We start from the raw sequence: 13027 nt of genomic DNA on the forward strand, positions 1-13027 counted from the left end.
GCTGCCGCTCTACCAGCACGCCGCACCAACCAAACATGGCCTTCGGACTACTGGACTACACAAACATAGCCACCGGCCATTAGAAACGCATAGGCCCCCAAAGAAATGGTGCCAGCTATGGCAAAATGGCCACCGCACAAGGCTACCAGATACCCAGAAGAGATCCCTGGGGCCCTGACACCAGTCACCATGGAGAGGAGGGATCCAGGCACAGGACCACCATTAGCAGCCAGCGCCCCCCCCCCCACTCAGCCTGAAGCCTGTCCGCTGGTGGCGCACCCCCCCCAACCGGTACAGTACAGCACAGCACACCATCCCCTGCCACTTCCCAACCCACCACGTTATCCCAGGATTTCCAAGATGACCCCCAGGGACCACCAAACAAAAGGGGGGTTTGAGGAGAAGGAGGTAAACACGCAGGTCAGACCATCCCAGGGAGGGACCCATGTACACCCCAAACCCATCCAGGGGGAGAAGGGGAACAGCTACTCACCATACCAGGAACAAGGTGTGCACCACTCTAGACAGAACCACCTCACCATCGAAATTGGGGGCTGTTGGCCAGGAGGAACGCTGCGACTCAGATTCAGGCTGAGACCCGGCCATATGCGACCTTGCAAGGCATTTAGCTCGCAGGCCAGCCCCTGTCCAGTGGGGCTATGTCGCGGTTGACCTAGCGTGGAACTCTGGTCTGTGAGCACTTACTGGCCAGACTGGGGGGGACCACTGGATCTAGATATCCATCCTGTCACCCAGTCCAGCAGTTGATTGTAGATCTCACAGGAAAAAAAAACAGGAGAAAAAAGCCATTTAAAAGGAAAAAATTGCCAGGACCAGAGATCCCGGCAGGGATCTAGGTCCTTACTCCTGACTAGGCAGAAAAAAAACTGAAGGCCTATAGCAGAGAGGGGGATATATACCACCTAGGGCTGCCCATAGGCGTATCCAAGTCTTTTTTCTGCCTTGTGTCCTTCTCCTGTAGGGGGCAATATAATCCTGTGGTTCTGAATAATGGAGAGCTTTGTCCATCAATGAACGGAAGAGAATTTAATATTTGTGTCATTCTCAAAACTTTGGCCAGGGCTATATATACAGTGCCTTGCGAAAGTATTCGCCCCCTTGAACTTTTCGACCTTTTGCCACATTTCAGGCTTCAAACATAAAGATCTAAAACTGTAATTTTCTGTGAAGAATCAACAACAAGTGGGACACAATCATAAAGTGGAACGAAATTTATTGGATATTTCAAACTTTTTTAACAAATAAAAAACTGAAAAATTGGGCGTGCAAAATTATTCAGCCCATTAAGTTAATACTTTGTAGCGCCACCTTTTGCTGCGATTACAGCTGTAAGTCGCTTGGGGTATGTCTCTATCAGTTTTGCACATCGAGAGACTGAAATTTTTGCCCATTCCTCCTTGCAAAACAGCTCGAGCTCAGTGAGGTTGGATGGAGAGCGTTTGTGAACAGCAGTTTTCAGTTCTTTCCACAGATTCTCGATTGGATTCAGATCTGGACTTTGACTTGGCCATTCTAACACCTGGATGTGTTTATTTGTGAACCATTCCATTGTAGATTTTGCTTTATGTTTTGGATCATTGTCTTGTTGGAAGACAAATCTCCATCCCAGTCTCAGGTCTTTTGCAGACTCCATCAGGTTTTCTTCCAGAATGGTCCTGTATTTGGCTCCATCCATCTTCCCATCAATTTTAACCATCTTCCCTGTCCTGGTTGAAGAAAAGCAGGCCCAAACCATGATGCTGCCACCACCACCATGTTTGACAGTGGGGATGGTGTGTTCAGGGTGATTAGCTGTGTTGCTTTTATGCCAAACATAACGTTTTGCATTGTTGCCAAAAAGTTTGATTTTGGTTTTATCTGACCAGAGCACCTTCTTCCACATGTTTGGTGTGTCTCCCAGGTAGCTTGTGGCAAACTTTAAACGACATTTTTTTATGGATATCTTTAAGAAATAGCTTTCTTCTTGCCCCTCTTCCATAAAGGCCAGATTTGTGCAGTATACGACTGATTGTTGTCCTATGGACAGAGTCTTCCACCTCAGCTGTAAATCTCTACAGTTCATCCAGAGTGATCATGGGCCTCTTGGCTGCATCTCTGATCAGTCTTCTCCTTGTATGAGCTCCAAAGTCTTGGCTTGACAGCCCTGCATCCAACTCAGGGCCGCTCGTGCATCCTGAATGCCCATTCAGCATAAGAATCTCTGTTCCCTTTCCTCAGTCCCTCAAAACTTCCTGCGGTAAGCTTCCGGAGTGACAGCATACCGAGCTAGCAAAATGTCCCTTACCCGCTCATAGTCATGGATGGCCGAGACGGTAACTGCCCGGTAAGCTTCTGCCGCTCGGCCGGAGAGTTTACTGCTCAATATCGCAGCCCAATTTTCTCGCTCCAGCCCCTCCAGAGCGCACTGTTTTTCGAAATCCTGCAAGTAAGTGTCAATCTCCATTTCCCCCCGTCAATGAAGGTTTTAAAAGCAGCATAGTTAATCTTTTTGTGCTACCCTCCATTACTAGATCCGAGTTGGGAAGACGTTCCGGCTTGGCACAGGTTCGTCTGGGGTGCCATTTGCAATGCACTAACCTGCTCCATGAGCCTCACTAAAATGTCTTGTGGTCGGTTCGGTCCCAACTGACTGAGTCTCCAGACTACCTTCTGTTGAAACTCTGCTTCCTCCCGACTCACGCCCACTGCACTGCTGGCTTGGTCGCTCTCCATCAATTTGGTGATGAGTGTAGTTCTCACCGACTGACCCCGAGCTTCCAGTAGATCTTTCAGTGTTGCTCTCTTTAACTTCTCGTACCACTGGGCCATTCACTAGTTCTCCCTGCTTGGGAATTCCATTCGATCCCACCGCTTGCCACCAGTGTAACAGATCCCCAATACTTGGACCAAGTATTTCTGTCTTAGGTCTCCAGAATCTCACGTGATGCAGTGACCTGGCCCCTCAATACCCCCCCAAACATCAACCGAAGCTTGATGAAGGGTAAAACAAATGACACTTTATTCATCAACTCACTTCCAATATATATATCCAGTTTTAGGAGCTTGATTACGTCATGCAAATGTATTGTATACAGAACATAATTAACATACCTGGCCATCTGGAAAGAGACAATAGGTGAATGAGACTGCAACATTATCATAATTAATTCAACAAACAACCAGCCCAAACATAACCGAATACACATTCCTAGAAGTGTGAACACACTTCACCTCTAAACAGATGAAAGCAGAAGACATTGGCTCTCAGACAGCCCGTCTCCATTTCCAACACACCTTATTATAACTGTCAGTACACATCCCCACAGGAGAAGTCATTAGCATCTCTTTAGTCTCTCAATGTGTGGAGACGTCTTTTGCTGCAACAGGCAGCTTTAGGCCTGTAACATTGATCCCAGTCTGAGTCTGTATCTTGGGGTGACATGGACCCGAGTCCAAAGCAACACCACTCCCATGGTCCCCCAGCAGATACCCCTACACAGGTTATATGACTGAATAGCTGGTTTCGTTACATACGTCCTCACCACAAAAATCAGCATTTGAACTTTGCAAATGAACATATAGACAAGCCTGGTGCATTTTGGAAACAAGTTCTGTGGACCGATGAGGTTAAAATTGAACTTTTTGGCCGGAATGAGCAAAGGTATGTTTGGAGAAGAAGGGGCACAGAATTTAATGAAAATAACCTCTGTCCAACTGTTAAGCATGGGGGTGGATCAATCATGCTTTGGGGTTGTATTGCAGCCAGTGGCACATGGAACATCTCATGAGTAGAAGGAAAAATGGATTCAATAAAATTTCAGCAAATTTTCGATGGTAACGATGCCATCTATGAAAAAGCTGAAGTTAAAGAGAGGATGGCCACGCCCCTTACTGGGTGGTCCTGGATGTTTTGTCCAGGCCACCGCGCAGTAACTGGCGGCTTAACCCGTTTTGGCTCGGTATAGTCCCAGACACTGAATCTCTAGGAACAGAGCGGGATCCATTTTTCACGACTAATGACGGCACCTCGGATGTCCTGACAGTGTGGGATGCGTTTAAATCTCATGTGCAGGTAAATCTTTCCCATGCTATCTCTAAATTTAAACGTCAATCTAGAGCTTCCTATTAGAGGTGTACCGAACTGTTCGCCGGCGGACAGTTCCCGGCGAACTTAGCATGTTCGCGTTCGCCGCTGCGGGTGAACATATGCGATGTTCGGTCCGCCCCCTATAATACATCATTGAGGCAAACTTTGACCCTGAACTTCACAGTCAGCAGGCACATTTCCAGCCAATCAGCATACTTCCCTCCCACACCCTCCCACCTCCTATAAATAAGCAAGGGCAGCATCCATCTTAGATCATTCTGAAGCAGTGTGTGTTAGTGAGAGCAGGGAGAGCTGCTGCTGCTGCTGCTGTTAAGCTAGGGACAGTTGTTAGTCAGTGTTCCTGGTCTTGCTAGTCAGTGTTCTTGGTCCACTACTGCTGTAAGGACAGCATCCTGACAGCACCCCAAAAAGCCCTTCTAAGGGCTGGTATTTGTGTAATTTATATATATATATATATATATATATATATATATATATATATATATATATATATATCTAGTGTACCCAAAAGCCCTTTTAAGGGCTGGTAATTGAGTTTTTTCTTTATATATATATATATATATCTAGTGTCCCCAAAAGCCCTTTTAAGGGCTGGTAATTGAGGATTTTTTATATATATATATATATATATATATATCTCTAGTGTCCCCAAAAGCTTTTTCTTTTTTTATATATATATATATATATATATATATATATATCTATTGTACACTGCAGTTGCCTGCCCGCTGTGTGTGAGAGGCCACAGACCCACCACAGACTGTACTGTGTGCACACCACACTCATTTCGGGTGGCACAGGCACAGTACCTTGCATTTTAAAAAATATTTTTTTTTTCCTCTGTCATAATTGCAGTGAGTGCTGTGTCAGGTCCACAGAGTGCACTGTACCCACTGCAGTGCACTGCCCACCACTGATATATATACGGTGGCACAGCATCTTGTTGCAAATTGAAAAAAAAAAATATTTTTTATTATTGCAGTTGCCTGGGCTGCCAGTGACTGTCAGGTCCACAGAGTGTACTGTGCCCACTGTAGTGCAACTGCGTGCCCACCCACCACTGATATATATACGGTGGCACAGCAGCTTGCAAAGTAAAAATATATATATTTTTTTTATAATTGCAGTTGCCTGGGTGCCAGTGACTGTCAGGTCCACAGAGTGTACTGTGCCCACTGCAGTGCCACTGCCCACCCACCACTGATATATACGGTGGCAGGCATGACTTTTTTTGGATTAGTGTCTGGGGGGGTCTAAAAAGCGTACCTGTGAAGTTTCAGCTCTGTAGCATGTCCAGAACCAGAAAAAAAATAGAATTAGGGTTAGGGCTAGGGTTAGGGTTAGGATTAGGGCTAGGGTTAGGGTCAGGGCTAAGGTTAGGGTTATTTTTAGTGCTTAGGGTTAGAGGGTTAGAGTTAGAGGGGTAGGGGTAGGGCTACTAACTCTAACCCTAAGTATCTCACCGTAACCCTAACCCTAGCCCCTAACACTAAACCTAACCCTAACCCTCTAACCATAACCCTAACCCTCTAACCTTAACCCTAACCCTCTAAGCCTAGCCATAAAAATAACCCTAACCCTAGCCCTAACCCTAACCCTAACCCTAGCCCTAACCCTAACCCTAGCCCTAAGCCTAACCCTAGCCCTAACCCTAATTCGTAATTTTTTCTGGTTCCGATCATGCTACAGAGCTGAAACTTCACAGGTACACCTTTTAGACCCCCCAGATGCTAAATCCAAAGAAATTTTTTATTTTTATTTTTTTTTAATTTTTCCAATAATTGGCTCTCTATCAAAAAATTACAATTTTTAAGAACTTTTTTTTGTGTGATTCAGTGTCTGGGGGTCTAAAAAGTGTACCTGTGAAGTTTCAGCTCTGTAGCATGTCCAGAACCAGAAAAAAAATTAGAATTAGGGTTAGGGCTAGGGTTAGGGTTAGGGCTAGGGTTAGGGTTATTTTTAGTGCTTAGGGTTAGACGGTTAGGGTTAGAGGCGTAGGGGTAGGGTTACTAACTCTAACCCTAAGTATCTCACCGTAACCCTAAACCTAGCCCCTAACACTAAACCTAACCCTAACCCTAACCCTTAAAGCCCAGTTCCTGTCCCATTTTGGTCGGTTCTGGTCTGTTTGTGGTTGTTTGCGGTGCGTTAAACGGGGAGTTTGGTCTGTCACTGTGAAGCGGGCGTAACCCTTACACTACCTGATCGATACAACATCATACCTGATCGTATACACACACTGGATGTTTTAAAGCACGTTATTCCAAACAATTTAGGAATTTTAGGTGATTTATGCCCTTTATGGAATAAATCCCGACTCTGCGTCAACTACGTAATTTTCCATGGGAGTTTTGCCATGGATCCCCCTCCGGCATGCCACAGTCCAGATGTTTGTCCCCTTGAAACAACTTTTCCATTACTATTGTGGCCAGAAAGAGTCCCTGTGAGTTTTAAAATTCGCCTGCCTATGAAAGTCTATGGCGGTTCGCAATGTTCGATGTTCGCCGTTCGCGAACGGCGAATTTTATGTTCGCGACATCACTACTTCCTATGCCCAGGTGCTGGAGGACTTGGCCTCTATGGAGGATCAATATGCTCTCGCACCGTCTCCTGATGCGCTTGCTAGCCTTAAATTGCAGACGCGGGTGGCTGAGCAGCTTAGCTACGAAAGGGCTAGACATAAACTATTTTCCGCCAAGCAGCAGATATTTGAACAAGGGGAACGCCGGGTAGGCTTTTGGCACACCTGGCGCACCTAGAGGCCCGCCCCCCAGTGGTCATTTCTCTCGCAGCCCCGGACGGCTCCCTGGTTACTGACGCTGCCAGGGTTGCCAGCATGTTTGCGTCATTCTTTCGCGACACCTAATCGTCTAATGTGACATATGAGGCCCCTGAGTTGGATGAGCTGCTGGCTGACCTGTCCCTCCCTCAGTTGACGGCGGCTCAGGTGGAGGCCCTTGAGGCTCCCCTCTCCGCCGAGGAGGTACAGGTGGCTATTGCTAGTTTCGCTCGTTGCAAGGCCCCGGGTGTGGACGGGCTCCCCGTGGAATTTTATGCACAATTTTCGTCTACCCTTGTCCCCAGACTTGTCACCCTCTATCAATCTATTTTTGAGAAGGCTGCTCTCCCCGACTCTATGCGCAAGGCCCTCATCGTGTTGCTCCCGAAGCCTGGGAAGGACCTCCTCCTGCCTGAGTCGTATAGACCCATATCCCTTTTGCAGACTGATGTGAAAATTCTCGCTAAAGTTCTGGCCATTCGTTTAAACAAGGTTATCCTGACACTGATCCACTCTGACCAAACGGGTTTTTATGCCTACGAAAAACATTGCTAACAACACTAGATGCCTTTTTATGAATTTGCAGGCCTCGCATGATCAGATGGGGTCTCGGGTGGTGGTCTCGCTTGACGCGGCCAAGGCCTTTGATTCTGTCGAATGGAATTACTTATGGCACTGTTTACGTATCGTTGGCTTTGGCCCGCGCTTCATCAAGTGGTTGACCATCCTCTATGATGCCCCTCGGGCGCTAGTATTGGCGAATGGCTGGACCTCGGACGTGTTTCCTCTCTCTAGAGGCACCCGTCAGGGGTGTCCCATCTCTCCCTTGCTCTATGCCCTGGCAGTGGAGCCCTTGGCGGAGGCACTTCGATCCCATCCGGGTATTGAGGGTCTTCGTGCTGGTCCACTGGTGGAGAAGGTTAGCCTGTATGCTGACGATATGCTCCTATACCTATCTGATGCTGGTCCTTCCCTGGCTTCGGCTTTGCAGGTCATCGAACGCTTCGGCAGGTTCTCTGGTATCAATTGGGACAAGTCTCAGATTCTCCCCGTGGATGTCTTTCCCCCTACCCTTGACCAGGCCTCCCTGCCCCTTCGACGAGTCAGCGTGGTTAAATACCTGGGTGTACATATATCTCGTGACCTCTCGGAGTACGTTCCCCTCAACATTGAACCAGTCATATCTCTATTCAAGGCTAAACTTCAGACATGGGCTAGGCTCCCGTTGGGGGTGATGGGGCGGATAGGTCTCCTTAAGATGATTTTACTTCCCAAAAATACTATATGTTATGTGGCACTGCCCGGTCTATATACCACTTCGCTACTTTAAGGTCCTAGAGTCCCTCTGGAATTCGTTTATTTGGGGATCGGCGAGGCGTAAGTTGTCCTTGCGCACAATCCGGCTTCCGACCTCCCTGGGTGGTCTGGCAGTCCCCGATCTCCCTCTGTATTACTTGGCTGCTCAGCTATCCCATTTCTACCACTTGGATAAACAGGACAATCTGAGGTGCCGTCTTTTGGTTTGTGTAGACTCTGGTTTCTCTGTTCCCCACCCATTCTGTGACCTCCTACGGGGGGTGAGGGGATCCCACAGGTCCTCACCGCGTGGGGGTCTTTTACACAATTATAGACGTGTCTGGGACTTGGCGATGCAGAAACTGGGCTGCAAGGCCTTGCACGCTGACACGCCGCTGTGGTTTAATAAAACTTTGCCCGAACTTCTGCAGATACCCGATCCTGGAGTTTGGGTGTCCAGGGGCGTCTTCCTGTTCTCCCATGTGTTACACCGGGGGGCAGTGAAGACCTACAGCCAACTTAAGCAGGAGTTTGCCCTCCCGCCTCATATGTATTTTCGATACCTGCAACTTAGTCACGCTCTACGGGCCCAGTTTCCGGTGGACTGTCCGGTGGTGGAGCCCTTAGACCTGACTAGGGTTCTCATGGGCGCGGACCACTGTAAACTAATTGCCCTACTGTATGAAATGTTGCTTACACCCGCGGCCACCAAGGCTGCGTACGCACTGAAGCCCAAATGGGAGCCCTTGCTGGGGGAGGTTCTGGATGAAGACTGGGAGGATGTGCTGCTGTGTGCCAAATGTGCTTCCCCTAAAATGTTGGATCGTTTTACTCACATTTGTATCCTTCATCGTGCATATCTTACTCCTGAACGCATGGCTAGGTTCCGACCCACCCAGACGTCCCATTGCCCCAAATGCCTGCTGTCGACTGGCACATTTGACCATCTGCTGTGGCACTGTCCGCGTGTATGTGGGTTCTGGGCCCAGGTGGTCCAGTTCCTCCACGACCAGATGGGTGCACCTGTGACACTCGACCCCAGACTATGCTTACTAGGACTCCTTCCAGATGTTGAGATCAACAAGCACATGGCTCAATTCCTACAGGAGACTCTGTTCCTGGCCCGTAAATTACTGGCCAGGAATTGGATCCAACAGGTGGTGCCTACCTTGGCAGCATGGATTAGTGAAATTAATAGCACTCTCCCCCTATAAGAAAATTATCTATATTAACAGGGGTTGCCCGGGTAAATATCATAAAGTGTGGGATAGGTGGCTTAATTCTTCCACTACTTGTACGTCATGATCTCCGATGTAATGTGCAGATGCCTGCTGCTTATGTATGTGTATTGCTTCATTATTGTTTTGTATTGTTGTCAGATGGCATTGAGTGTCAAATTTCACAGACTGGATTATTTTATGTTGATTGTCTTGCAGCCGTTTATTGTTGTATATCTTCTGTTCTGTCTCAGTACACAATAAAGTTGTTTTGATTGAAAAAAAAAAAGAGAGAATGGCTTCTACAAATGGATAATGATCCTAAACACACGTCAAAATCCACGGGGGATTACATCAAGAGGCGTAAACTGAAGGTTTTGCCATGGCCTTGACAATCTCCTGACCTCAACATAATTGAAAATCTATGGATAGACCTTAAAAGAGCAGTACGTGACAGACAGCCCAGAAATCTCAAAGAACTGGAAGACTTATGTAAGGAAGAATGGGCAAAGATACCTCAAACAAGAATTGAAAGACTCTTGGCTGGCTACAAAAAGCGTTTACAAGCTGTGATACTTGCCAAAGGGGGCAGTACAAGATATTAACTCTGCAGGGTGCCCAAACTTTTGCAGATGCCATTTTTTGTTTTCTGTTATTTTGAATGTGTAAATGATGGAAATAAAATCTAACTTTTGTTGCTATATTATAAGAATGTCTAATCTGTAATTTGATGCCTTTTGAAGATTTTTCCATCTTTCCTTGGCTTCTTTATGCACATTAATACAAATTTTTACCTGGGGTGCCCAAACTTTCGACCCCCACTATATATATATATATATATATATATATATATATATATATATATATATACTGAAGCTCTATTCGTTTTTTTTTTAAATGCACTACAGCACAGACAGTAATAGATCATTTGTCATATTGCGCAGCACTATTGTTTCACTTTACATACACACTATATTACCAAAAGTATTGGAACGCCTGCCTTTACACGCACATTAACTTTAATGGCATCCCAGTCTTAGTCCATATGGTTCAATATTGAGTTGGCCCACCCTTTTCAACAAGGTTTAGGTGCAAGGATTTTAAACACCCTAGGTGAAACCTCATTTGCCACCTCCCCCCCTTGGCTGAGTGGCAGCAGTGGTGGTGGGATGGGATCAGTGGCAGCTGTGCTGATAAAGGGATGAGATGAGATGGGATTGGTGGCAACTGTGGTGGTGGGGGGGGGGGGGTGGAATCAGTGGCAGCGGTGGTAGGGAGATGGGATGTGTGGCAGCAGTGGTGGGGGAGGTGGGAATGGGATCAGTGGTGATGGGATGGGATGGGATGAGTGGCAGCAGTAAAAGGATCAGTGGCAGCAGTGGTGGTATGGAATAGGATGAGTGGCAGTGGGGATGGGATGAGTGGCAGCGGTGATGGGATCAGTGGCAGCAGTGGTGGAATGGGATGGGATGAGTCGCAGCAGTGATAGGATGAGTGGCAGCTGTGGTGGGATAGGATGAGTGGCAGCTGTGATGGGATAGGATGAGTGGCAGCTGTAGTGGGATAGGATGAGTGGCAGCGGTGATGGGATGAGTGGCAGCAGTGGTGGGATGAGATGGATCGAGTGGCAGCAGTGGTGGGGGAATGGGATCAGTAGTGGTGGGATGGGATAGGGTGAGGGGGTGGGATCAGTGGTAGAGGTGATGAGGGGGGATAGGGATGAGATCAGTGGCAGCGCCATCCTCCCCCACAACCACCGCTGCCTCTTACTAATCCCATCCCCCCATCACCGTCGCAGAGGTGATAGGGTTGAGATCAGTGGCAGTGGTGATGGAGGGGGATAGGGGTGAGACCTGTGGTGGGGGGGGGGCGGTGGTTGCACTGGCAATTACTCACTTTGTCAGTTGATGGATTCCCCCTCAGTATGGCTCTTCACATGCCTTCAATAAAGGCTCTGATGACATGGGGACTCCTTGCAGAGCTCCTCCCCCTTAATCATATTGGTCGTCAGCTGACTTTATCCTTCAAATTCCTCCTCCCTATATGGCTTCTCTCTGGAGAGGATAGGCAGGGTGGTCCACAGGGACAGTGCGCCTCTTGAAGAATGGTAAAACATTCCTATAGACACACCCCTAAACCTTGTGGACAGCCTTCCCAGAAGAGTTGAAGATGTTATAGCTGCTAAGGGTGGGCCAACTCAATATTGAACCCTACGGACTAAGACTAGGATGCCATTACAGTTCATGTGCGTGTAAAGGCAAGGGCCCCAATTCTATTGTATGTTTGTATATTATTTGTACAAATATTTGCGCCAAAGTAACCTCACGGTTAAATGCTTCTAACATTTGGAAATATTTTCCTTCAGCAGTAACCCTGAATACTTCATTCAGTTACTTCAACATGACAGTAAGGCCCTTTTCACATGTTCCCTCTGTCTGTTTTTCATGCATCTGATAATGAATGAAAAATGACTGCAATGCATTTCTATTGGCAAACAGATATAAACATGTCCATCTATTTCCATCAGTTTTCAATGAGGCTGCATTCAAACACAATGAACAACTAATGGCCAGGTAAACCACAGCTGTTTCCTCCCCAGCAGCTATCCATTCTGGTTGTGGTAGGGGGTGGTGTAGTAAACAGCAATTCAGTGCATCACACAGCACATTTACTGTATTTTGTTGGACATGACTTGTGAATTACACTGTTGTTTTTTACATACTCAGCTTTCCCCTGATTTTGCGTTCTCTTTACTAACATAACTTTTGCTCTCTTTTGCTTTTTTCAGGTGTGTTCCATTCGCTTAATAAAAGCAACACTGATAAAATCAGTGTAAATCAAGCAGAGGTAATTAAACCAAATATACAGTAATGTATGTCCAATGTAATTCCTTCTTGAAGTGTATATGAACCTTTTTTTTTTTTTTTCACAACAGCACGTAAGAGTCCTGCTAAAAATCGTTGATTGCCGCTGTTACTAGTAAAAAAAAAAAAAAATGCTATAAATGTATCCCCATTTGTAGACACAATAACTTAGACACAATAACTTTTTGTGCAAACCAATAAATATATATGCTTTTTGGGATTTTTTTTTACCAAAACTATGTAGCAGAATACATATTGGCCTAAATTGATGAAATTATTTTTTTTTACATTTTTATTGGATATTTTTATAGCAGAAAGTAAAAAATATTGTTTGTTTTTTAACAATTGTTGGTCTTTATTTGTTTCTAGCGCAAAAAATAAAAACCGAGAGGTAATCAAATACCATCAAAAGAAAGCTCTTTGTGGGAAAAAAAGAACACCAATTTTATTTGAGTACAGCGTCGCACGACCGCGCAGTTTTCAGTTAAAGTAATGCAGTGCTGTATGGCATATAATGGCCTGGTCATTAAGGGGATAAAACCTTCCAGTCCAGAGGTGGTTAAAAGTAACATATAAAACATACATACACACATGCTGTATGTATACACACGTACATAAACTTACATACATACACACCTGTACGTACATATATACATAAACTCGCACATATAAATATACATATGTTGTACACACATATAGTATATACTGTACATATGCACACCACATATTCATAAACTCACACTCACATACATACTGTACACAA

General features: G+C 46.1%; 1 protein-coding gene across 1 annotated transcript in view; it reads left to right on the forward strand.

Annotated features, from left to right (window-relative positions):
- CAPN9 (calpain 9) overlaps window positions 1–12271 on the forward strand; it is a gene marked incomplete at its 3' end in the record, with an annotated part of 565834 nt that extends 553563 nt beyond the window's left edge. The window contains exon 19 of the mRNA XM_082250935.1: window positions 12189–12271. Within this exon, the coding sequence (XP_082107061.1) occupies window positions 12189–12271 (83 nt within the window). The remainder of the gene's footprint in view (window positions 1–12188) is intronic.
- Window positions 12272–13027: the final 756 nt, after the last annotated feature.

The sequence above is a fragment of the Pelophylax lessonae genome (assembly GCF_965119305.1).
Source record: "Pelophylax lessonae genome assembly, chromosome: 3".
In the NCBI taxonomy this organism is placed as follows: domain Eukaryota; kingdom Metazoa; phylum Chordata; class Amphibia; order Anura; family Ranidae; genus Pelophylax; species Pelophylax lessonae.